The sequence below is a fragment of the Perognathus longimembris genome, chromosome 1 (genome assembly GCF_023159225.1).
Source record: "Perognathus longimembris pacificus isolate PPM17 chromosome 1, ASM2315922v1, whole genome shotgun sequence".
In the NCBI taxonomy this organism is placed as follows: Eukaryota; Metazoa; Chordata; class Mammalia; order Rodentia; family Heteromyidae; genus Perognathus; species Perognathus longimembris.
In genome coordinates, this window is record NC_063161.1 from 106945932 (window position 1) to 106973692 (window position 27761).

The 27761-nt window shown below is 45.1% G+C and overlaps 1 protein-coding gene across 1 annotated transcript; it reads left to right on the forward strand.

Moving 5' to 3' along the window:
- The first annotated feature begins 4690 nt into the window (after positions 1–4690).
- LOC125352578 (spermatogenesis-associated protein 31E1-like) lies at positions 4691–8553 on the forward strand. Its single transcript, XM_048347757.1, has 2 exons — positions 4691–4701; positions 4779–8553. The coding sequence occupies exons 1-2, from the start codon at positions 4691–4693 to the stop codon at positions 8362–8364; spliced, it is 3597 nt and encodes a 1198-aa protein (XP_048203714.1). The 3' UTR covers positions 8365–8553.
- Positions 8554–27761: the final 19208 nt, after the last annotated feature.

The window sequence follows — 27761 nt, forward strand, 5'->3', positions numbered from 1 at the left end:
ATTCTGGGCAAAGGACTACATCTCCAGAGGCTAATGGTCAGCACATTTAGAAATGATCAGGCCCAAGACCACCATTAGGCCAGATGTCAGGCCTCAGCACTTGAATTCATCAGGAAGTCCATGTTCCTGGGCCATTCTATAAAAGCTGTCCTTGCAAGGTCCTGGGTTCACACCTGTAATCCTAGCTACTCAGGAGACTGAGAACTGAGGATCACCATTTGAAGTCAGACCAGAGAAGGAAAGTCTCTGAGACTCAGCTGTAGTACAGCACTAGCCTTGAGCACAAAAAAATAGTTTAGGGATAGTGTCCAGGAACAAAGTTAAAACCCTGAAACTAATTTTTTTTAAAGGAAAGAAAAAAAAACTGTCTTTGCTGGGTGCTAGCAACTCACACCTATAATTCTAGCCACTTGGGAGGCTGAGATCTGAGGATTGGGGTTTAAAGCCAGCCCAGGCAGAAAGGTCCATGAGACTCTTATTTCCAATTAATCACACAAAAAAGCTACAAGTAGAGGTTTAGTTAAAGTGGTAGAGCACTAGCCTTGAGCACAAAAGCTCAGGGACAGTTACCCAGGCCCAAAATTCAAGCCCCAGGACAGGAAGAAAAAAAGAATGTTCTTCTCCTACTGTTGTGGCCCTCTAGAAGGGGCCTGAACCCGGGAACTGAAGCGGCAAAAATCAGGACATGGGGGATGCAGAGGCAAAGGAACCAATGCATCTTTTATTTTAGGAAGGCCAGCACTTATGGGACTGTTTTAGAAATAGGGTCCTATTTTCTTGCACATCCCAAACCTGCACGGTACTCCATGACATAGAGATGGATAGAGCAATATTTCTTACACTTGACTGTCCGGACTTAACATGCTCATGTGAAAGTAAAATTTTTATCACCTGCATCCGTGAAAGAAAAAGGTACCTCCACTGCGAAACAGCCACCAGGCGACGGACACAGCGATGCCCTGGAACTCCTTACACGTCTTGTGGAAACACTGGGTGCCATATTTACCCAGGTCCAAACTCCGGAAGTGGTTCAGGGTTCCGCCCGCTCTGCTCCAGCCCCCCTACTCCCCTTATGGGAGGTGGCAGGGGCCAAAGTTTCTATGATGGCTGTGCCTTCTTTTTCTGGTTCCATGCTTCATTTATAGAGAGAAATGGACTTTATCTGTCGCGACAGGAACTGGACAATCTACATAAACAAAAAGCATGGGGTATTGACCACCCCGATTTTGCTGAACTCTACTTTGAACAAGTATTTTGATGTAAAATAACAGACTTACGGTGCAGAGTACTCTTGAAACACTGGTGGCCAAACCCTGGCTGGTTTATATTTGTGTTCATATTCTTGAGAAACTCATTCAATTATGTAAATATGTGTATGAAAAAAAAGAAATAAGGTCCTGAAACATCAGCTTACAACTTCAAGAGTAAAGTTCAAACAGAAAAATATACATCATAACATAAGACTTGCCAAGGCATGGCTACATTTATCACCTAATTGCTGTTTGTGCTGTGCTAACTTAATAAAACCCACTACCCACAATAAAACCCTCTACCTGTGCAGCTGTGTAAATCAATTTTCCAGGGAATTCTCTTAACAGAAGAGGAATGTCTCATGACCAGATGGTTTAATCGCCATCAGACGCAAAAGTGCCTTAGAAGAGGTGTTTCAAGAGACTACAGCAGGTCTTTGCCCAGGCTGAGGTCACCACAAGTCAGAGAATCATTCCACCACACCCTACCCACCAGGACTTCACTTTCTCAGACATTAGCTTGAATAGTTCTCATTTTACTTGCAAATTAGCAAACCTTCATTTCCTTTACTCTGACACTAATCTCTTTCATGAATTGACAGTGAATTCAGGGGACTGAATTTCTAGTAACGTGAGAAAGTTGGGAGTTGCAAACAGAGCTATCTTGAGACTACAAAACCATGTGAAACAACACAAATTCCAGAGAAAAGTTCAAATTTTCAAAAACCATGAACCATATAGACATCAATCAGTGATCTCCAAAGAAACAGCTACTGTCTGGGTTCAAGGGGGAAGGCACAGGAAATGGAAGTGTGCCTCTGATAGCTTGAGCAAGTCAACTTGAAGTGGAAATCTAGAGGGTCCAAGAGTGAAGGATGTGCTGAGAGCCCCTCCCCCTTTGTGACTTACTAGAAAGCCAGGCCTCTGTGATGTAGGCCTTCATTTACTATATATTGCCACAGGAAACTCCCAGAGATCAGTTGCTGTAGAGCAATACTGCAATTCAGATAATGGAGAATCTTCTCTTGTCACTGAAAAGCGTCCATTTCCCATGGCTGAGCCCTGACCTCACCACTTTGGCAATGGATACATTCCTTGCCATTGTGTGGGGAGTGGGGCTCTTCCTCCTGCTACTGCTACTGCCCTGCTTCAAGGGAAACCCATCCTCACCAACACCTGAGAGAAAGAACAAGCTGAGGAAGGTAAGAACAAGAACCCTAAGGACAGACCTAAACCCAATGGGTACATACACACAATGGAATTTTACTCATCCACTAGAGTACTATACCACTTGTTTAAAAAAAAAAAAAAAAGGAAAGACTTGGAAAAATTGTTAAGTGAAGTCAGGAGGTCCAGAGAGACCAATGATTGATGTTTTCTGTTAGATTTAGCATACAAACTCATAAGTAAATCTGTTGAGTGTTATGCAAGTATCTACAACTTTATTAACTGAAAAATGGTAGATTCAAGGGAGGTCTCAAATAGGGTAACTCCTTAGAAAGCTAAAATCAAAAAGTTCAGCAAAAGTACCAGCTGTACTTGAAAGGGTTGGGGTCAAGGGGAAAGGGGAGTGGATGAATGGAGGAGACCGGAAACGCAGACAAGATCCAATGTATACCTCACAAAATTAAGATCGAAGGAAAGGATGGATAGGGGAGGGATAGGTGAAAATGTTGAAAGGGATGAAATTGATCAAGATATATTGGGTTCATAAACTGCTTTGTTAAATGGCAACTTCTGTATACAACTAAAAGTATTTTTTTTAATGTATTTTCTCTGCTGATTCCACATCTCCAAGTATCAAGACCATGGAGAGGGGAAGACCCAGGAAAGAAGAAAGCCATCTTCTCCTGGGCACTGGCAGGACAGGGCAGGATGAGAATGGCATGAGGTCATCTCCTGAGCTCTCAGGCCATCTGCACAGCGTGCAGCAAGCACCAGGGTTAAGTGAAACCCTGAAACTCAGTGACCAAGGACCAGGCTCCTGAGTCTTTCCCCAGTGTAGGGCTAATGCAAAGGCTCACACCTGTAATCTTTACTCAGGAGGCTGAGATTTGAGGCTCACAGGCTAATCCCGTGGAACATCAGATGCGAGGGTCACCTCTGGGCTTAGGAAGCAAAACTCTAGCAGTTGAGAGCTGAGTTTGTGATCCTGAGCAGAGAAATGGTACTGATGCTGTGTGTGATCTGCCTCAAATAGAAATCCCAATGAGTATTTCAAGACAGAAATCATTTTTGCCACACTAAAAGTCTAGGAAAGGAAAGGAAAGGACGGGTAAAGACAGAATGTCATTTTATCCAGGATCAGTGAATATTTGAGTTTATCTAGAGGAAGGAAAAGGAGGTCTCAAAACTCTTTCTTGTCTCTTAGCATCACGTGGAGAAGAGGGGCCATAGCAAGAGCAGGAAGAAAAACAGTGCTCTGAAAGGTAGGCTCTGCTCTTTCTTCCAAGGGGATTTGACCTCATTTGTGACAACCAGAGCCAGGTCACAAAGGATGTCAGTTTGTTAGAGTCCTTAGAGGGATCTCCTGGGAAAGGTATCAGGACTAGAGGCACTTGTCAGTAGCTCTGCTTGGAATGAGGCTGAGATGTGCCAGGGGCCGGATGTCACAAAGCAGGGAGGGGCTAAGAGGCTGTGAGGTAACACTGCTTTGATATGGAAGGGTGAGCTGCAGGCCCACCTGTGAACCTACTCACTTCCCTAAGAACTATATTAAAGATAAGGTGTCCTTTCTCCTTGCCCCCCAAGAGTTTGTGTAGATCATGGAGATTGGCAGAGTTGAAAGCACCATGTAAATAGAGAAGCACCAGCCCTTCCTATGCTGCCTCAGCACTGGCAGTCCTTGGCCATGAATAAAGACTTGGGATCCAGTGGGATCTTCTGTTGTCTCAAAGGGATGCTTCATTCAGTCTCCTGTAAGATCCCGGGGCCCTCCTTTATCTGCCATAACAACAGTCTCTGTTTCTAGCTTGCAGAGACACTCAGAAACAGCTTGAAGAGATTCATGATCTAGTTTCCATTCTGACTAGGTAAGGATTTTCCAGCTCCCTGTGCTCCCTGTGCCTGCATTTCTATTTCATGGGAAGACTTTGGGTATTGGGGGCGGGGGTATGACTGAAGCCCCAGCCTATAGAGCTGGAGAGAGATCACAGGAAAGAAAGCGCAAACCTGTAATCCTCACACTCAGGAGGCTGAGATATGAGGATCACCATTTGAAGCTAGCCAGGGCAGGAAAGTTCATGAGATTCTTATCTCCAATTAGCCACTAAAACAAAAACAAAAATGGAAGGGAAGCTGTGACTCAAGTGGTAGAGCACTAGCCTTGAGCATAAAAACTCAGGGACAGTGCCCAGGCCCTGAGTTCAAGCCCCAGGATACACATACACACACACACGTACACACATGTACACACACGTGCACACACACAATCAGGTGTCATGGTCATCAGGTAGTCACTTCTGCTCATCTTGCCCATCCTCCTGGGCCTATCTGTTGCTGAATAAAGTTTGTCTCTGTCTCCTACAGCCACCTAGGGAAGTTTAATAACACCAGCAGCTTCCAGCACTTCTTAAAAGGAGATGCCCTAGGTGAAGTTTTCAAGTCAGAATCTTCCACAGCCCATCTGTCACCCAGGAAATCTGAGAAGGACACTTCCTCCAGCACTGTGTCCCCAGAGGCTTCCCCAGATCCTTCACCAGAGGGCTTGAAGCCACTGGCCTCTACCTTGTCACCAGTAGAAATATGTTCCTCAGTATCTATGGAGTCACACTCATCCCAGAGTGTGTCTCAGCCTCCAGAGCTGTTGATTGCTCTAGGAGAACATTTATCATGCTCAACTGCACATTTTTCTCACCACTCTCATGTTCCTCAATCTGTGGTCTGCCCTCCATCCAGGCCAAATTCAAACCAGGGTCTTCCTCTATATAACATCAAGGAAGTCCCACCAGAAAACACCCCACAGAGCTGCTCTCCAACCAATGGCTCTAGGGTACCTTCTCCTATTCCAGCTTTCAACTCTGACATCCTGGAGCTGCTGGAGGTAGTGATTAATAAGAGAGCAAAACTGAAAACTTCCCAGGACATAGAACACCCTCTGGATTCTTTAGGAAACATGATGAGGTCACTGGGCAGTGAACAAGACACTGCCGCTCCACAGCCCTTCTGGAACACAAAACCAGAGCAGCTTCCTGATTCTCAGGAGCATATTTTTCCCGCAGTCTTGGGGGAACAATTACAACAGAAATGCAATCAGCTGTTCTGGGGCCTGCCTTTTCTTCACAGTGAGTCCCTGGTGGCTCCTGTACGAGTGTCTGGTCATCCGCTAGACTTACCCTCTATTTTATTCAATGGATTGTCTAGCTACATTCCCATACCAGTCCAAGCTAATGTACCTCCACAACTGTTTCCACCTCAGCCTTTGCTCCACCACTTAGTACAATCTCAAACTTTGACTCCAAACTTGCCCTGGCCTCAGCCTCCACCAGGGGCTGAGACCCACATCCATTTTCCATCCTGTACACCTCCAACAAGAAACTGTGCAGTGTCTAGCCCAACAACTGAGGAGAGTAACAAATGTACGATTCCACCTGTTATTCAACAGCTAGAATGTCACCTTCTGAAGAAGCACAAACAAAGTCAGAGTGCTTTACCCTCCGTAGTCAAACAGTCTCATGAAGTCTTTAGCAACGATCAGGAAGCCCCTGACCCAGGACACTTCCCAGGGGATTTAATCAGCTCTGACTTTCAGAAAAAGCTGGAAAATCACCTCCAAGAGAGGTTCACACAACACTGCTATAAAACACAGTGCAACCTCCAGCAGTGTCCTGAGGAGAAACTCTCAGGGCCAGCCCAGGCGGATAAGAGCTGCCAGGCTACACAGAAAGCCATCTCGGAATGCTCAGAAGAGTTCCCGGGATGGAAGAAGGGACTTTGTCTGAGCAGAGGCATGAAGGCTCTGGACAGGGACACAGAAAGCTCCTCGGAGGAGGCGCTAGATTCCTTCACTGACTTGACTGAGTCGCTACTGGAGTCAAGCAGCGATTCAGAATATGTTTGTCCAATGCATCCCGACAAGTACCGTCGGAGAGACCCGCTGAAAATCCATTCCAGCCCCACCTGGGGGCCCATCAACGTGGGCGCCAGTCAGTGCAGGGGCGCTCCAGACGACTCCCTGTCCTCCTTGGGCAACGCCCAGTCCAGCGTGGACACCGGGAGAGCAACCTGCAACAGCTGCTCCAGGAAGGTCTCCAGCTTGGACTCCGCCACCCGCCAGCTGCTGGAAGAGCATATTAAGAAGCTCTGGGTGAGGCACAAGTGGGGCCTGTTCCTGAAGGTTCTCAAGCCCATAAACCAGCTCGCTTTGAAAAGGGCTGCGCCCGTGCCAGCCCCACAGGGAGCTGCTAGGAACCTGGCCTGTAGGGACCTCAAGGGCGACCCCACAGCCAAGGGGCTGGTGCCCCAGGGAGCCCCTCCCAAGGAGCCCAGAAGGGAGGAGGCCGGGAGAGCAGAGGGCGCAGGCGCAGGCGCCGCCGGGATCCTCCCCTCCCCTCTGCTCGAGTGTCTGCGGAGGCTCCTCTGTAGTTATGCCCGCGTCCCGGTCCAGGCAGCTCCACCGCTGCTGCCGCCGCCGCGGTTCCACGAAGCTGGGCTGCTTGCTCAGCCCATATCTTGCAACCTGGTGGGGAGATCTTGGCACAGAGACGTTGTGCCAGGATGCGAGGGGAGCAGTCTAGACCCCACCAGCAGCTCCCAAACAGACCCATCGGAGTCCCCGAAGACAGACAGCCTCCTCCACAATGTGTCCATCCGAGAGGTCTTTGTGGAGTCCTCGCTTGGAACCGCGGAAGATGTCCGGGAAATGGCGGGGGATGACGAGGAAGAGCAGCCCACTGACTTGGCGGTCCACACGGACTCCAGTCATTTGAACCTCCGAAGCCTGGATGTGCTGAGGGCCACGCAGACCCCGTGCCCCTCCAGGACCTCTATCCTCAAGCCTCCACGAGACTTATGCCTGACAGAACAGGCCGAGTCGAGCGCCAGCCAAAGCCCGGCTTTGGGCGTCGTCCTGCAGGACTGCGAGACCGACGCGTTCCTGCAAACCTGCAGCCCTGCAGTGCTGCTGGCCGCACACGTGCTGCCCTCCCGGAGCTCTCTGAGCAGCTCCCGCAACTTCTCCGGTAGCAGCACCTCCGGTTATGGCCCCTGCCCCCCCTTACCAAATGGAGCCCATCCCCAGAAACAGCAAGAGTCGGAGGCCTCGAACCCCCAGGACCCATGGTACAGCAAGATGTTCGAGGACTCTGAGAAAAAGATCTGTGAGAGGCCCAGAGTGAGGATTCGCGAGGAAAAGGCCGAAGAAGCCAGGTCCTCGCAGCGCCCGAAGCGGTGCCTCCCTGCCCCGGCCAGGAAACCGAGGAGCGCGAGGAGGAAGGCCTTTCTCCCTGAGCCACAGAAGGCGCAGCCTCCTCCAGAGAGCCATTTGGGCAACCGGGTAAAGAATTTTTTTATGTCGTTTTTCCCTGGGAAGGGCAGAGCTCAGGCGGATTCCCTTCCAAAGTTCAGGATCCAATCCACCGGTACCCAGACCCAAGACTTAGGCACAAGCAGAATGTTTGAGAGCAGTAAAGCATCAGAAGCCCAGGAGCTCATGAACAGTGTTGGGCGGAACCTGGAGAAGAAGGTTGGGTCCCAACAAGAACGTTCTCCCTCCAAGAAAACTTTACACAAAGAATTCCAAGCCCCTGTGAGGAGAAATTCCCACTACCACGTGTCTCCTTCCTGCTTGAGACAGTGCCCATTTAGGAATAGAGTCTGCTGTCACCAAACCAGCTGCCTTGGCCACAGCCGTCCTGTCAGTGATAGGATGGTCACCTACCAGGGGACAGCCTCGCCTCCCCGAAGGCCCGTGTCTCTAGCCAGTCATCCCTGCCAGCATAGGCAAATGGGGACAAATATCTCAGGCCACCAAGTCCACTGCCCACGGCACTGTCCTCATGTCACTGGTCTATTCTGTGGTCATGCATACCACCCCACTCAAGTAGTTTCTTGTGGAGTATATTTTCCTCAGGATAATTTCCAACCCATGCACAGCAATACCATTGTTTTCATATGACTCCATCTTTTGTGAATGGATGACTTCTTCCTTCACTGATGTGTATTGCTTCTTAATAAATGTCTTTTGCACTCATGAGATGTTGTGGCTTCTCTGTGCTGCTGGCTGGGGTAGGGATGGTCAATATGTGGTCTTCCTCAAAGCAGCTTCTAGAAGGGATGGGTACATAGGATGAGGACTTGCCCTCAGCCCACAAGATGGATAGAAGACAGCTTACCAGAATGTTCTTCAGCTTGATGCTTGGAACATCTTCAATCCACCTTGCTGGCTGCTAACAAGGGTTGAATAACAAAGCCTATGTTTATCCTGCATCTAGCATGGACACTTCTCTGGGAATTTTCACAGGTTCTCAGCCACTGAATGCTAGCGGTCTGCTGGGAGGGCAATGCTGTGAGACATATCTAGTGTCAGCTCCATTGTTTCCCCTTGGGCCACTGGAGTTTGGGTAGTGTGCTATCCTCCAGAAGGAGAATTTTAAGTTAGAGGCTAAAGCCTTAAGTTGCCTCTGCCAGGAAATTCCTTTTTATTTGGGTTGAGAACAATTCCCTTTGCTGGGATGTCGAGGAAAATAGTCTATATGCCCTCATAAATGGAGATGTGTGCAAGGTGAGCCTTGCCTGAACCTGAGTCACTTTGGGTGGCAAGATTTTGTCTAAAATTCAGCTTAATTCACCTTTATGACTAAGAATAGTACCAGGGGAATCATAAAAGCTGCTTTAGCCTGACTGGCACTGCTGGCTCACATCTGCAATCCTAGCTACTCAAGAAGCTGAGACCTGAGGAATACAATTCAAAGCCAGCCCAATTAATTTTGCTTTGAGCAAGAAAGCTCAGGGACAGGGCCCAGGCCTTGAGGTCAAGCTCCAGGTATAGCACAAAAACAAAAGCCCTTCAGCCTGATGAACTGGAAAAGTGTTATACATATTTCAGGAACAATCTTTCATTGATAAACAGAAAATCTATGGACTCAGGAAGTCTATACCAGAAACTTCTTGCACCAAGGGGCTAGGCCCAGTAAAGCTGCAAATAAAGTTGAAAACTTTAAGGCTATACCTTTCACTCTGGATTCTTGTAAATCCAAATACCAGTTTTAATAAAGCAGAAAACAGTTAAAAAAAAAAAAACTTTGACCAACCCTGCAAGATGCTGACCCATCCAAAAGAAGATACTTAGTAGAGTCTGGGTCAGGGTAACTCTATACCACACTGAGGAGTTATCCATAACCTGCCTTTCCTCAGGGTTGGTGACCACATAGAAAATGTGTGGGTTTTTTTGTTTCTTTTTATTATATAGAGGTACATTCTAAGGCTGGGGAAGGGATGTAAGGTGATCAGAGCATACAATTGTTCCCCTTCCATCAGATGACTCTACATCACACATTTCAATCTCTGAGTCAACCTGCTACATTGAAGAGCTCTAATGCCTTAAGACACAGGTGCATCCTATCTGAATCTTACCTTTTGGCAAGGACTTTTGGTTAAACAGTTTGAAAAAAGTACTGGCTTTAAAACAGAACATTTGCCCCTTTTTAGGTCTAAAACATTATTGGAAAGCAAAAAATTTCTCTAGTCCACACACCTTTATAGGAATTTTGTTTGCATGCTCCTTTACTGTGGTTTGAGTTCATTTCAGGACTATGGGCCAACTCCAACAGAATCTGAAAAGAAAAGGCAAGAATATTATCTCAACTATGATTCTAAAAAATATGGAGAATTTTTTATTTACATAAAATTTGCATCTAACATCTTAGATTTATACCAGTAGATTAATAAATGGATTTGGTCATATTCACCTCTCCACCCCCATAGTAGTTGGTGGTTTGGTTTTGCTTCCACTAGCTTCCACAAATGGCACTTATCTTTGGGGGACTGGCCTGTTTCACCTAACATACATTTTCTAGCAAATAACATTTCATTCTCTCAATACTCAAAATTCTGACATATATAAAGCAAAATGACTCCGGATATTTTTCAAAAGAAGTCTGGATGGCAAATGAATAGAGAATTGTTCATCCTTAGGTATAAAAGAAATACAAGCAAAAATTACACTGAGGTCCATACCAAAAAAATCATACTGGGATCCCACCTCACTCCATCAGAATGGTTACCAAGAATGAAGAACAAATGCTAGTGAGAATGAGGGGGAAAGGAACTCTTTCTTAGTCACTGCTAATGAGAATGTTAACTATAGTGTTAACTATAGAACTTCCCAAAAAATAGAAACAATAGTATTTCTGTATACCCATTCTTCAGGTTGCCCTGTGCAAAACTGAGATATAAGTGTTACTTTGTAAAATCTCAGAGTTTTGAAAACTGATGTCCAGAATTTTGTGATGCTATATTTTAGCAACTTGTGCATCTTTGCAAAAAATGTTTAAAGTATACTGTATTGGTATGTGGCACCCAATCTCTGATATCAAAGCAGGAAGTCTAGAAGATCCACCAGGAGCCATTTCAAAAATAGTCTAGGAGCATTTAATGATCTATAGAATGATAAACACATTGCTATCTCTACAATAACCAGATTTTTCATTAGGGAGCTCCTAGAAACACTGAAAATATATGACAAGGTCAAGGGTCATGACATGAAGCTCTTGGACACTGCTTCTCACTTCCTGATGCCTGGAAATGCTTGGGCCTACCCATATGCCTCCAACCAGCCCACTCAGGACCCTTCATAGACTTAAAGTCAGTGCTAGTGGTTTTCTAAGAAATAATTCTTTCTACAATTCAACAGAACACTAGGTAAGTATATGTATAAGTAAAATGAAGGAATAAACCAAAATAGAGGCATAAAATAAAACATACCAAATGTGGAGTGACTTAATTATATATTCTGTGTCTTCAAATGCTGAAGTACTTTAAAAATTTTTAGGTTATTTTGCCATTTGGTAGGCTAGAAACATTTGGTAGGCTAACTTCATATATGTACCAGCCTAAACTACAGATCAATTACTGTTTTATCAGACACAGATACCAAGTGTAAGCCCTTGAACAGCTATTCTGTAAAAACTTCTAAGAACAAGTTGTGATGTGTGGCATAGTTTTACTTCTTAATAATAACTAAAAGCCCAATGATTAATTTTTAGATAAATGAAACACTAAAGGAATGAGAAGAGATTAGTCTTAAAAACCTACTCATCCCAGAATACAGAGGAAGGTTATTTTAACCATCCATTGTGCATTCCAACATGGTTTTCCTTACTAGATCAGGTTCAAAATTTTCAAAACCCAAACACCTGTTGAGGAATCACAGTCATCATGATATTCGTCCATGTCTCATACTATGTGTATTCCTGTATTAGCTGATTAAGGGACACAGTGAACTCAAGCTATAATTAATCACTGATCCTTGAAATCTTCTAAAATGTGAGAAACTACTCAATTGCACAGTATACTACCATAATTTATAATGATGCATTTGCATACAGCAGCATTAAATTTGAGTGGCACTACCTAAACTAAAAATCAACTTAGAAAGTAATGGAATATTTGATTTTAAGTATTATTTGGTCTATTTTGTGTATTTATCTATGTATTTATTATTTATCTACTTTTATTTGCTCAGTAGGAAAATAGTGCACTCAGTAGTACTAATGTGGTATGAATGGATTAATACATCCTCAAGAGTGAGTGGGTATCTCCCTTGGTCTTTTCCCCATCACTACATTCACATCACGGAGGAGTCATGTGACCCCTCAGCACCTCTAACATTGGTTATATGCTTTTTTATTGATTTTAGTTTTTAACTTGATTAGTAAGTGGAAGTAAGTGGAAAGAATCTATTAAATGCAATGATTCACCTTCTGCCCTGAGTTTTCCTTATGAGCACTCATAGCCATTCAGTACAGGGGAAAATTATCAAAACAGACAAATTTATAAAGATTAAAAAAGAAAGCTATAATTTTTAACGTGATGAAATAATTTCTTCAATTTCATTAGATACAATGCACTTAAAATTTGCAGCTCTCAGAATGGAAAGAGCTAAGAGCTGCAAACTTGCTGAAGGACTGCAGGACGGATTAACAAGGGGGGAGCAATAGCAGACTCACCATATCTGGAATGCAGACTCACACGCTACTGCTGTGGTTGCTGCCAAAGGCCGCCCAAAGCAAGGCAGAGGCCAGAGGAGCATCACTGCCACTTGAATAAATAATCACACTGCACAGGTTAACAGGCACACGGACAGGAGCTCTCCTTCTCCTCTCCATACTTTTTAGTTAACACACAGGAAAATGCTAGAAATGGTAGCAAGAATCAGTCTTGTTCAAAGTGTCCTGGTAAATATGTAGCAAGAAGCCCTCAAGATGAATGAAAACCCTGACTCATGCCATTTGATGTTTGCAAGCATTCCCACCTTGATCAAAATTGAATCTTACCCATACTGACTTCAAGGTTGGAAAGAGATGTTCAGTTTCACATATTTTATGGCCATTCCCCCGTGCAAGTGAGAGACACGAAAAACCACAGAGCTTCATGCATAGGAAGTTGTCATAAAATAAGCAGCCAATGATGAATTTTGAAAATTTACCTGTTTTAAATATGATTGCTTAACTGTAAGCTTATATTATTTTATATTAAATAATAACTGGTTTGAATTCTTTTAGAGCTCATGAAAGCCTGATGCTAGCTACTGAAAATTGGTACAAATATGCAACTTATAAATAAAATATTAGAAATATTTATTTTAAAGTCAGGATGAGGACTTTAGTAGGGATCACTGCATCTGCTAAATATTCTTTCAGAAATCTTTTTAGCACACAGAGGAATTTTAAATTAAGATCATAAGAACTGAGGATAAAAGAGCTGCAACAGTATAGCTAGAAAATCTAGAACCATTTGGTCAGCTACTAGTTCAATATGCACAAACAGAATACAAATCAACTAGATCTAAACTTTTAACACATACAGGATCATGTGTACACATACAAATCTATGTGTACTTATAGTGAGAGAAAATGTTAGAGAATGAACAATATTGAAATGTATTATACTTGAAAAATCAAATATATTGCATCTGTGAGTGAAGATGGTAAAAGCACACTCACTGGAAGCTCTTGAGTGGTAGGAGATGGATGGTAGGATGTGGTCAGTCTGATTATAGTCTATGTAGCGTGAAATACCAATGTGAAAATCTCTTTGCACAACCAACATGCACTTTAAAAATACATGACAGAATTAGAAAACAGATCCTATCCAAGGTCTGGGTACTGGCAGGAATGAGGAAGTTGAACCAAGAGGCTGAAAAGAAAAAATAAAATATACTGATGGACAATGTTGACCAGACAGACAGACTCAGAATCTCCCAGTCAACCTAACAGGATCAAGTCTGCCCACACAGAGGAGCTTCCTACCTCAGTGCAGCTTTCTGTCAGCAAAGCCATGCTCCTGTAGCCAGAGCTGTGGGTCCCTAGGGTGGATTTCACCTTCTGGCTGTGGAGGTGAAAATAGACACCACCACGCAAAAGTGTAGCACCAGCTGGGCACCAATGGGTGGCTCATGTCTGTAATTGTAGCTACTCAGGAGGCTGAGATTTGAGGGTTATGGGTCAAGGACAGCCTGGATAAGAAAATCTTTGAGTCTTATCTCTGATTAAGCACCAGAAAACTGGACAAAGTGGAGAGTGCTAGCCTTGGGCATCAGGAACAGTGCCCAGGCCCTGCATTCAAGCCCAACGACCAAGAAAAGAAAAAAAAAAGTGTAGCACCCTTCTGTTTCCTCACATGCCTGCTGACCTGAAGTCATTCATCCTTTCATTTCAAGCCCATGCCTAGTTCTCCTTTCTCTGGCTTAGATTTTGGAATAGACCCTAGTCCTAGGGAGTTGCTTTTTTTTTTTTTTTTAATACTAACCAGACACTACACGCTAAGTTTCATGGATTGCTACTCATTCATTGCCCCCAGGAACCCTTGCCAGATGCTGAAATTGGAGTCTGGCTCAGATGGGCCTTGCATTCTTAGAATCCTAGTAAATATTGCATTTTAGTAACTCCTACCTCTTTCCTCCCCTCTGGCCATACTGACTTTCTTCCCCTCACCAAGGGAGCATTCAGCAGTGTTCGTTACATGAGCCATATGTCTTATGAAAGCCTTGGGTCAGAAACCATGTCATCTCATTCAAGCTAAGGGAAGTGTGATGCTCAAAATCACCCAATGACCTTTCCATAGGTTAGATGTCAACTCTGGAAAGCTCAGAGATATTCTCATGAACTTTAATTTTATTACATGACCTAAGAAGTGTTTAAGAAATACTGGTAGGAATTCTGCATCTTCCACCATTCAGCCAGTAAGAGAAAGCTTTCTGGAATAAAGTTCCTCAGCAAGTGAAGCAGAGTTCCCACATGGTCAGGGAAGATGTAGGATTTCTCCATCACCCTCACATAGAAACTCAGGCTGGACAAAACCCATTTTTTAGGGAGCCCCTGATTCCAGCCTCGTCTGCCTGAATCCTGCACCCGTTCTTACTCTGCACCTCCCAGGATTTGCAGACAGACTCACATGGGTCTCCCGAGCTTCAGGAGAGGCAGGCAGACCCCCAAAAGGGCCCAAGGCCACCAGGTCTTCAAGTCTGAACCAACGCTGACAGCCATGTGTTGATGTATCACACTGTCCTCCTGTGTTCCTCACGGACCACAAGCTGAGCTTGGCAGCCCTCACCCAGGCACATTCCTATCCCAACTGCCAGAATAAACGGTCCTCGGAAGTCCTAATTTCACATGCAAACTGAACACCCTCACATGGAAATGTTAACCAATCATGATGTGGCATGGAGCATCATTTACTTACAGAATACCTACCCAATAAGGATGGCCTGCCACATCTTTCATTTACATAAGCACATCAAGGGAACTCTGGGTAGGAAAGCTTTCTATATGAGCAAGGTTGTTCTCTATCTTCTGACTTTCTCTCTTTCTTGATTACTAAGACTTTACAGGTTTTTTTGTTTGTTTGTTTTTTTGGCCAGTCCTAGGCCATGAACTCAGGGCCTGAGCACTGTCCCTGGCTTCTATTTTTGCTCAAGGCTAGCACTCTACCACTTGAGCCACAGCGCCACTTCTGGCCATTTTCTGTATATGTGGGGCTGAGGAATCAAACCCAGGGCACTCACGTATACGAGGCAAGCACTCTTGCCACTAGGCCATATTCCCAGCCCCCCCTTACAGGTTTTGTTTTGCTTTTTCTGAACTTATGCTGAATTAAATTTTAAGATTGGGTTATCAGAGAACTACGGATTAGTAACAAAAACCTACCCACTAAAGACATGATTTGGTTGCAGACAGATCTCTCCACTCATCACTTTTCCCTCTTCTCTTTCAAGAATAATATCTGATATAGCAGGAGCCCCAATCTGGACTCCAACAGCTTCCACTTTCCATATGAACAGGACTTCTGGCCACACACCTATGTCTCTTGCCTATAATCCTAGAGACTTGGGAGGATGAGATCTGAATATTGTTGTTCAAAGCTAGTCAGAACATGAAAAGTCTCAACCACAAAATGCTGGAACTGGAACTGTGGCTCAACTGGTATAGCACTGGCCTTGAGCAAAAAGAATTCAGGGACAGTTCCCAGGCCCTGAGTTCAAGCCTCAGTACTGACACTAAAACAAACAAACAGTGCTTCCCGTGAGGCCACTGATTTTCAGGGACTAGATGAACTTACCTTTCCAAGGGATCTCTCTTATACAAGCACAGACTTGCTTCTGCTCATGGTATGATGAAATACTTTATTTGAAAAGATGTTTCTAAGAAAGGCAGCCCTGCCTTAAAATTACCCCATTTGATCCTCATGAACATCATACATTTTCTAGAGCTTTAGTTTGGAAAGGATCTCAGCCCTGGAGGGAGGTGGAATATATGGAGAGAAGATTTCTTGGCACGGGGTTGTCAGATGAGCTACGATGCACTTGGCAGCTGCTGGCACATACTTGGTTTCTGGGGGAATAGCAGCTCTCCCAGCCCTGATTGTGTGACCTTCCTGACCCAGCTCTCAATGATGCCTGGAGACATGGAGGCAATCCTGCAAACATGGCACAGTCACCCACAATCCCTTGCTAATGGGTAGTGCCAGATATGAGTCCACACGTGCCCTGCCCACAAGAGAAATTGGCCTCTCTGCCATGAAGCCCTTGTCGAATGCTGCAGTGCTGGAGGGGTCTCCCTCTCTGACTTCTTAGGTGCCTCAAGCATCAGTCTCTTGGGATTAACTGTTAGTAGCAAGTATGGAAAGTTATGGCTTCCCAGAAAGCACCATTTCCATTGTATAAGATGGAGCTCTCTGGAATTGTTGCTTTTCATCCCTAAATCAAGAGGCCCCTGAGAAAGGAGGCCAGCCAGTATCAATAAAACTGGCCAATCACCAGACATCTTAGATTTGTTGCCTTGGTCATATCCATTGTCTATCTGTTTGGACAGGATCTCAGACCTCTGAGGACAGAACAATTGCTCATCTAAACAAGTTCAAGTTCTAATAAGTGACACTTAAACTAGCCTTTAAATACCTGGGGACGCTGCAATGAAGAACTAGATTCCATGGTTTTGTTATTTCTTTTTGTTGGCACTAGTGATTGAACTGAGGCCCAAGTGCTTGCTATGCAGGCACTCTACAACCTGAACCAGGCCATCAGCCCTTCATTGATTATTTTCCACAAAGGGCCTTGTTTTATTGCTGGGCCAGCTTAGCCTTCGGTCCTCTTACTTGTGCTTCCATGTGTTTCTGAGGATAACAAACATGTACCAGTACACCTAACCACTGACTGAGATGGAATCTCATGAACTTTTTTGCTGGGGCTGGCTTTGAACCACAGTACCCATGTTTTCTCCTTCAAAGTAGCTAGGATTACAGGCTTAAGTCACCACTCCTGACTCACCACTGAAAAATTTCAAGTTTTACTATTTTGTATGTGTATGCTAGTGGTACCAGGGCTTGAACTCAGGACCTGGGTGCTATCCTTTAAAAGCTATTTTGCTCAAAGCTATAGTCCTATTACTTAAGCCACAGTTCCCCTTTTAGCTTTTCGGTGGTTAATTGGAGATAAGAGACACTGATTTTTCTGCCCAGGCTGACTTTGAACCTTTATCCTCAGATCTCATCCTCTTCAGTGGCTAGGCTTACAAATGTGAGCCACTGACTCCCAATTTAGCTTTTTAAAAAATACATCTTTGTACTATCTATCTGCAAAGGTTCATAGGAAAATGAGGGCGTTCTCTTTCTTTGATGCCAGGGGGACATTTAAACCTGAAGGTGTTGCAGGATCCTTCACGAGAGTTTAAATCTCTAAGAATAAAACCACATGAGAGCACATGTTTCTGTGTCTCTCCAGCTGTTCGAACCTGCTTTGGAAGCCAGTCTTACTTACTCTCCCCCTCCCAAGTTTCTTTATGTGAGTAATAATCTTTCTAAGCATTCTTGGTTTTTGTGGCACAAATCAGATTAGGGACAGATTATATCCTGGCTCTTCAAATTGGCCAAAATATGGAGTAAGTGAAAGTTCAAATTCATGAGCCAAACTCATGCACAAACTGCACATTTGTTCCACCTAAAACATTATATTGTTTGAGTTTTAACTAGGTTCTGCTAATTAAGATGCACAATTAGGATTTAACTTTTCCTTTTTTCATTTTCCTGATGAATAATAAGTTTTCAATTATTTTTATTCATGTCATTGGATCATATTTCGATTGGGATACAATTTTTATTATGTGCTTTTATGTTCTTTAGGTATATACTAGATGATTCCTTAGCCTTGTTATATGTGTTTTAATGTTTTCTATCTATGTTGGTGTCAGATTACTTTTTTTCATCTTTTTTTGTTTAGTTTTGGTTTATTGAGATCAAGTCTGAAAGAATCTGAAGTGTTTTCTCTGCTTTTAGCATTTCTCAGTGGCTGGCAGATTCCTTAAGGTGCAGCCTGGGCCAGATGAACATGCAGATGAAGGAGCCAGGCTGCTGGTTGAAATCCCTGAAACTGTATTAGCTCTGTGACCCTGGGTAAGCTTTGCTAACTTCCAAGTTGGGCTTCTCTATGTAACTGGAGTAACTTTGCTAACTTGTGGGGGAGAAGATTAGAGTCAGTATGTGTGAAGTGCTTTGGTTAATGAATGGCATACCATGTCATAAGTGAAAGCTATTCTGAAACCTTGCAAATGGAGAACATGAACTGCCTGTGACCCCCAATGCAGGCTCCCTTTCTTTCTTTTTTTTTTAATTCAAATTTTTATTATCAAACTGATGTACAGAGAGGTTACAGTTTCATACGTTAGGCATTGGATACATTTCTTGTACTGTTTGTTACCTTGTCCCTCATACCTCCCTCCCTCCCCCCCCCCCCCCCGGAGGTGTTCAGTTCACTTACACAAACAGTTTTGCAAGCATTGCTTTTGTAGTTGTTTGTCTTTTTTTACCCTGTGTCTCTCAAATTTGGTATTCCCTTTGACTTTCCTACTTCCAATACCAGTAAACACGGTTTCCAATATACTCAGATAAGATTACAGAGATAGTGTAGGTACAACCACAGGAAGGTGATACAAGAACATCATCAATAATAGAAGCTACAGATACACATAGGACGTTGAAAGTAGTTACAACTATGATATAACAATTGTTTCCATAACATGGAGTTCATTTCACTTAGCATCATCTTATGTGTTCATAAGGGTATAGCTATTGGGCCTTGTGATGCTCTGCTATGACTTGCCTAAACCTGTACTAATTATTCCCAATAAGGGAGGCCATAGAGTCCATGTTTCTTTGGGTCTGGCTCACTTCATTTAGTATAACTTTTTCCAAGTCCTTCCATTTCCTTACAAATGGAACAATGTCATTCTTTCTGATAGAGGCATAAAATTCCATTGTGTATATGTACCACATTTTCCTGATCCATTCATCTACTGAGGGGCATCTGGGTTGGTTCCAGATTCTCGCTATGACAAATTGTGCTGCGATGAACATTGTTGTGCTGGTGGCATTACTGTGATTTTGTTTGTGGTCTTTTTGGATAGATACCCAAAAGTGGGGCTGCTGGGTCATAGGGGAGTTCTATATTGAGTGCCGGCTCCCTTTCTATCCATGCTCAAGGCAGCAGCAATTCTTCTGAAGCTTAGGGGACACGTGTGGTCTCTACTCTTGTACCTAAACCTCAGTCCTAGCATTTGTCTCAAGGTGACATGAGGGCTGTCAACTGAGTGTCCTACAGCATGTAGATGTCCGGGACAGGAGCAGATCCTGCAAAGCTCCCGTCATGATGTCTGCAAGGAGACAACAAGAAACAAGCAGAACAGATACAAGAGTGCATGCATTTGATTTCCACACATTGAAAATAACCTGCTGTCAGATAAAATTCATGCCACATAGTTGAGGGACCTCCACTGGCCTCGTACCACGTGGCTCAATACACTCCCCCTCCAATCACTCATTCTGTCTCTGTGGGTCCTCCGTTCTTTGGGTCTTGTTTTTATTTCCTCCTTGGGCAGGGGAACTTGGTTAAAATTCCTGCTGGAGGAGGCAGCCCTGAAAGGTTTTGTGTCTCATCACATGAATGTATCCAGAGTGGAGAGAGTGGGATATTCATTAGAGCCATGCCCAATCACCAACTCTCATTTATTTCATTCACTTAGGAGAATAAAAAGTATATAGCTTACATCTGTTGAGTTTTCCAGTTATCTGAGTGTCTATACAGTGTCACAGTAACAGCAACAGACTCTCAGAGACCTGAGAATAAAGTTGACTTTCCTGTCTAGATGGAGGGTTTCTCTTGTGGAGGAAACTATAACAGTAAAAATGGTTTCATATGAGGAAATATGCTCTCTTTTGCATTTGGAAACATCTACTTTTTGGGGTAACTCTTTAAGATTGTTTTGCTTCCTTCATTTCTATCTGCAGATCAGAGACCATGAATAACTTTTAATGAAATTGCTGGCTATATGTCTTACAGGGCAGTACATGTGTGCATATGTGTGTGTGTACCAAGTGAGTGTATAGTTCAGGACATTGAGTTCTAGTATATTGCATGTGTAGGAGATGTGTAGAAGAAATGATATAGAGCACAGTGAATTTTGTGAATATGCATATCTAACTATCATATATGTTAGAGTTGCATATGAATGACTATTTGGTATATGCAGGATTAGCAGCCTGTGGCGGTGTGCTTGATTTTAGGGAGGTTTCTGTATGATTTGAAGACACTGTATGCTGCTACAAATGTGCATACATGCATTTGAAAAGAGGGAAAGCTATGTCTTCCTGCTTTGTGTGCACATATATTCACATCCTAGGACTTACATGTATACCCATAGTCTCTAGCTAAGAACTTAGGGGCTATCCTTTCACTGTAGAAAAATGTAGGGAGAGTGGGTTGTTAGAAATATTTGGATATTTTGAATTGTATAAAGAAATACATAAGTGCAGGAGGAATATCAATATCAAACTTTAAATTGTACTACAAAGATATAGTAATAAAAACAGCTTGGTACTGGCACAAGAACAGGCTTGAGGACCAATAGAACAGAACTGAAGACCCAGAAATGAACCCACAGACCTATGGCTACCTAATCTTTGACAAAAAAGCTAAAAATATAGGTTGGAACAAAGACAGCCTCTTCAACAAATGGTGCTGGCAAAACTGGGTCAACACCTGTAACAAACTAAAACTAGACCCCTATCTATCACCCTGCACCAAAATCAACTCCAAATGGATCAAAGACCTGGAAATAAAATCAGACACCCTGAAAACTCTACAAGAAGAAATAGGAGAAACTCTAGGACTCCTTGACACTGGAAGAAACTTCCTCAACAAAGGCCCAGAAATCCAACAAATCAAAGAATGGCCGGACAAATGAGATTATATCAAACTGCAGAGCTTCTGCAGGGCAAAGGATATAGCTTTCAAGATAAATAGAAGTCCCACAGATTGGGAAAAGATCTTCACCAGCCATACAATGGACAAAGGCCTGATATCTAAAATATACAGAGAACTCAAAAAGTTCAGTTCCTCCAAAACAAACAATCAAAGAACCAACGGCCCTCTCAACAAATGGGCTAAAGACCTAAAAAGAGACTTCTCTGAAGAGGAAATGAGAATGGCCAAGAGTTGTAGGGGATGGCTATACCTTTAAGACCTGGGGCTGCTTGGCTGCTTAGCCCCTCCCATCTCCTTCCAGGAAACTGGAAGAGGCAGCCTCTCGGCTGCGAGCACGTGTGCCACCATGGCGCTAGGCCTGGGGGAACTGTGGTCTCTGCCTCTGTGAGAAGTTCTGTGACATTACCATGATGGACAGTTCATTAGCCAATCGTTAATACCCAGTTAGTCCCCCCTCTTCCTGCCGCCATTACTGTTATATAACACCCCCCCCCGCGCCCCAAATAAACCCAGTGGGAGTTCCAGAAGCTCACCCCAAGATTACCTGCACTCACGTCCTGTGTCGTTCTTTAGGGGACCGAGGGGAGGAGGGGCATCTCGCAACTATGCACCCCCAAGGTTTGCACACTGGGCCACACTCCAGCTTTTCCGCCCAGCAGAATGGGGTGGGATGGGGCAGGATATGCACGAGGGTGAAGAGGGGAGCCCGACAGAAATGGCGCCCAACGTGGGGCACACGACAAGCCCTTGCATCGCAGATGGTATTGTCTGGGCGTGTGTGTGTGTAGTACCCCCAAATGGTGGGGCAGAGCTCAAGTTGATCCACGCTCCAAAGATACTGGATTGGACTTGTGGGACGCTGGGGCTGAGGACCAAAGGATTTCAAAACATGCTGCTGGCCCTTTTGGACAGGCTGCTAGGGAGAGGAGAGGATTTTCCACTGCCTGGGGTGGATGGCTTGCGCACAAGTCCCGCGACGCAGAGCGCGCGTCCGAGGCAGTCCCACCATGGCGGCTTCGTGCCAGGCAGGGTGGAGCGGAGCGCGCGTTCCGCAATGGGCGCAGCAAGGGAGCACAGGCGGCTACGGTGCCTGGAGCAGGTGCCACCATCTGGAAACCCAGGGTTTCCAGGTCCTGATTTGAGAACAGGTCGCCGGGCAGGCGCTGGCAGCGGCATGTGGACAGCGCCATTCCTGAGCCGCTGGCGTGGAGCAGCTCGTCCTCACACCCACCCCCCCTCTCTTTTTCTGCTTCTGAGGCCTGGTGGCAGTGGGAGGCATGGAGCAGAAGCGGCGAAAGCGGAGGGCGTGGGCATGCACGGAGGGCGACCTGGGCTTCGTGCGGCCTCGGGTGGCGGCTGCGGGTGGGAACCCAACCTGAAGCGCCACTACTTCCTTCTCACGCTTCTGGGCCCTGGCCCCCACTGTGGTGGCTGTCGAGCAGGGTTCGTGTGCCCAGTCCTGGTGGGGAGTGGCGGGGCAGAGTCAGCCCAGGTGCGGTGATGGGCCTTGGTGATGGGCGTGCCAGATTCCTGGAGGCTGGGCAGGGACTTGGAGTCTCCAGCTCCCAGTGACCCTGACCCCACTCTAAACTCTGTAGCTGTGGCCTTGTATTTCAGGGTGTACCAGATTCCCCTGGGCTGGGCAGGGGCTTAAAGATATCTTGTTGTGTTAAGCCACTCCACGTTTCTATTTTTTTCATGTCCTGTTTTGTTCATGTCCTGTCTCCAAACTGTTTTTTTTTTTCAAAATGTGGCTTCTTCATTTCCTTGCCAGATAAACTGTGAAAGTTTTTACTTCCTAGAAAAGGTTTCTCTTGCTTTTTTATCTGACCATGTGGTTCTACTATGGGCAAAATAATATCATTTGCCACTGGAACTCCAGAAAACTTATATGGCCAATCAAAAAATCAATTTTAAGAGCACTCAAAGTTTATGCACATTGTCTGTATGTCTGTATGTCTATCTGTTGGTAAAACCTAAAAGCAAAACAAAAGCAGGTTTTAAACCCAAACTGGTCATGTTTGGATACAAGCAAATGTGTCTAAGATGTAAAACCAGTGTGTTAAAAGTCAAGTGTACATCTGATCCTGACAATTCTTTGGTATAAATTAAGATTTTACTTTTCCATTTTTCTCTCCTGTGCTCTCATAAACTCTTAAGATCGACGAATCAGAATCATTTTATACAAGTGTGACTATTAACCTAAATTTTCCTGACCCAAACAAAATTAACGTTTTGCTTCACAGGATACAGGTTAAAAAAAATGTGAGCTAGCCATGTGGATTTTGTGATTAGAAAAATCCTTTTACCCTACTTGAACCAGAAGGGCATGAGCCTCCAAAAGCCAGAGAATACTCAAAACAACCAACCAGGAAATGCTGGGGGATTTTAAATGTCTTTAACCAGTCTGTGTAGAATCTTGCAGACAATCCAGCAGGAGATGTGACAGTCTATCCAGATTCTGAGAGATGCCACTACAGCCTCACCCAGATCCAACTCATCTCTCCTGCCTGCCTCCATCACTCATAACTAACAAAGCTTGCTGATTCAGGATGGAAGACACAGCCACTGCTAAAGCTGAGACTTTTACATTATCCTGAATCTTTTCCCTCTCAATTATTATTCATTTGTGCTCTTTTCCACCTGCCGGTAAGACCAAATGGTATGATTTAAATTGATGGCACATCAATCTCATGTTCTCTAAGTGTTACAGCAAAACTTTGACAAGTGGTTTTTGGTCAGTTCTCAACAAGTTACAGATGGGCTCTATTCCTGGTGCTCTCCACATTGCTAATTGGATATAAAAAAGGGGGGCTTATGACTAAAACTCTTTGAAATGCAGTTCAAAGCCAGCCCGGGAAAAAGAAAATCTCTCTAAAACTCCATTTCCCAATTAACCAGCAAAGAGCCAGACTGGAAGCTTGGCTCAAGAGAACCAGCCAAATGCTGAAAGTGGCACTGTGGCTCAAGTGATAGAGCACTAGCCTCAAGCAAAAGTTCTCAGGGACAGTGCTCAGGCCCTGAGTTCAAACCCCGTAAATGCGGATGGGAGCATGCCATCCCAGCAACAAGCACCTGAACTCCTGGGACTCAGCCAGTCCAGGAAACAGGGATATGGAGAGGAGTAAGAGGAGAATGATGTCACATCCTAAACAGAGTTGCCTTGTCTCGCCCTTCCAAAACTAATCAGAGCCAGGAGATCAAGAGGAATAGTTACCTGTCCATTTTCCTTTTTTCTGCCAGTTGTATATATGTATATATATTTATTTTAGCCTCTGACTGGCTACTCCAAACTGGTTCACTAACACTAAACACTTCCTTCAGCTATCCCTCCTTCCTTGTAATTGGCCACAACTGGGTTTATATTCTGAATGGAACTTTCCTGGCTTATGCCCAGGGTATGTTCTCCTATGCCATTCATGTTAACTAGCCCTATGAATTTATCAGTCTTTTGCCTGACCCTTTCAAAAGTCTCTTTTAACAGAATAACATCCCTCACTGAGGTCACCACCTGGGAACTTGCAGTTCATGGCCATCCTTCTGCACTGCTGTGCCCAACACAGACCTGGACCCTGGAGGCCCCAGCCCTGGGAATTTCCTGATGTGCCCAAGGTGCAGGGGCTGACCAGAGGAGATCATGACACCCTGCCCCTGATGACCATTCTAGTGGTAATGATGAGGACTTTTACCAACCAAACTGGACGGTGCCAGGCAAATCATGGCCCTTGACCACTTCACCCCCTTTCAGCAAGAAGTAGTTTCAGAAGAAATGACCTTCGCCCATACTCCCAGCCTGGTGTCCTCCTCTGTCATTTTTTCAAAAAAAAAAAGGGGGGGGGACAGCCCCTATGACTAGTTAAGGACAGCTATGCTTACATTAAATATCTTAATATCTTAAATTTACACAAAAAAGAAATTTTAAATCTTCCCAAAACAGTGCGGGAAGGAGCATTGCATGTGCCTTTACGGATTGGTAAATTAAGCCCGGAGCACTCACTCTGGAGAAATGTCTTTCCTTGCTCTCTCCCTAGGAAAACAGAGATCATGGTGGATTTTTCCTGTTCTCCCATGGAAGTGTGCAAAGCCTGCCTATGTACATTAGCGGTGGACCAGTGCCAGCCCTGCTTGCTCCCTGGACCCCGCCTGGCGTCCCTTGGCGCAATATTTTGCTGTGACAATGTTGCCCACAGCCTTGCAGAAAATTGGAATGGAGTATTATTACTTTGTTGTTTCCCTTTTGCCTTTCACCCTACTGCTGAGTTTAGGGGCTCACGCTGGAAAAAGATAGATGTGAGGATTTAGACACCTTACTTCAATGTTTATGATACAATGTTTTACTAACCACATGTGTTAAGTTACCAGTGGTGGACCAACAGAGATGCCAAAGCTTCGACCTGCTTTTTTTTTTTTTTTTTTTTTGGCCAGTCCTGGGCCTTGGACTCAGGGCCTAAGCACTGTCCCTGGCTTCTTCCCGCTTAAGGCTAGCACTCTGCCACTTGAGCCACAGCGCCGCTTCTGGCCGTTTTCTGTATATGTGGTGCTGGGGAATCGAACCTAGGGCCTCGGGTATACCGAGGCAGGCACTCTTGCCACTAGGCTATATCCCCAACCCCTCGACCTGCTTTTACCTCACCGCCAGAAGAGGGAAACGATGCCTGCATTATCCTGAGTGGCTCAGAAACGGGCTAAGAACCCCAATTTCTACGGACTGAGCCAAATGGATGGCCCCTTCACCTACCCCTTCCCTTGTGGAAGGGGTCCCATATATATCTTATGTCAGCATTTGCTTCATGCCTACATATGCCATATGTTTACAGCATCTCCTGCTAATTAAAAAAAAAAAAGAGGGAGATGTAGGGAATGGCTATACCTTTAAGACCTGGGGCTGCTTGGCTCCTAGCCCCTCCCATCTCCTTCCAGGTCCAAAACCGGAACAGGCAGCCAAACCAGCCCCAGCCTCTCAGCTGTGAGCACGTGTGCCACCATGGCGCTAGGCTTTGGGGAACTGTGGTCTCTGCCTCTGCGGGAAGTTCTGTGACATCACCGTGATGGATAGTTCATTAGCCAATCGTTATTACCCAGTTAGTCCCCCCTCTTCCTGCCGCCATTACTGTTATATAACCCCCCCTTAAGTAAACCCGGTGGGAGTTCCAGAAGCTCACCCCGAGATTGCCCGCACTCACGTCCTGTGTCATTCTTTAGGAGACCGAGAGGAGGAGGGGCGTATCGTGACTACGCACCCCCAAGGTTTGCACACTGGGCCGCACTCCAGCTTTTCCGCCCAGCAGGATGGGGTGGGACAAGCGCGAGGGTGAAGAGGGGAGCCCGACAAAGAGTCACATGAAAAAGTGCTCTACATCACTGGCCATAAAAGAAATGCATATCAAAACAACATTGAGATTCCATCCCACCCCAGTAAGAATGTCTATTATCAGGAAATCTAATAATAACAAATGCTGGAGAGGATGTGGCCAAAAGGGAACTCTACTACATTGTTGGTGTGTCAGGCTAGATTTACCTCCCCTGGTGTGGAGATGCTAAGCTTACTCCCTTATCAGTGCTCCCCTTTTCACCCTCTCCCCTGGGCACCCGACCAGCGGGCAGCCAAGGTGGAGCAAAGGGACACGGGCTAACCTAAGGTGCACGTGGCCAAACGAGATCCCCTTTTCCTCCCTCCTTACCCACCAAGGAAGCCAGGCACAGACGGATCTTGGAGACCCTTTGGAGAGCAATCCAATTTAATCGGGAGGGGCTCACAGTAATATAGTAGTGATGACGAGGATTGAGCATGAGCCGGCGATAGGCTGGCGAGCTTGTACATCCAAGAGCAGCTCCCAAGGACCTCCTTCATGGGCTAACGTCATTTCCCATAGTACCGCCCTCTGGGCAAAGCCCTCGAAAGGAGAGCACATGTGCTCGCTGGCGCAAGGTAGGGGATGGTCTCAAAGCTACCCCTTCTGGTTCCGGACCCAGAAGGAGATAGGTGTGGCTCACTTCCACACTGCCCCAGGGCTGGGGGAAGGGCGGGGTCTCGGGAGCACTCTCCTCGCCCTTCCCCCCTTAAGGCCAAGATGAATCCCCAACATTGGTGGGAATGCAAACTTGTTCAACCCCTCTGGAATGCAGTGTGGAGGTTCTTAAGAAGGCTAAACACAGAGCTCCCCTGCAAACCAGCAGCCCCACTTTTGGGCATCTACCCAAAAGGCTACAAGCAAGATCACACTAAAGCCACCTGCACAACTATGTTCATCGCAGCACAACTTGTCATGGCTAAAACATGGAACAAACCTAGATGCCCCTCAGTAGACGAGTGGATCAGGAAAATGTGGTACATATACACAATGGAATTCTATGCCTCCATCAGAAGAAATGACACTGCCCCATTCATAAGGAAATGGAAACACTTGGAAAAAAATCATACTAAGTGAAGTGACCCAGATCCAAAGAAACATAAACCCTATGGTGTCCCTCACAGGGAATAGCTAGTAGAGGAATAGGCTAGTCATGGTAGAAGACCAAAATACCCCAATAGCTACACCCAT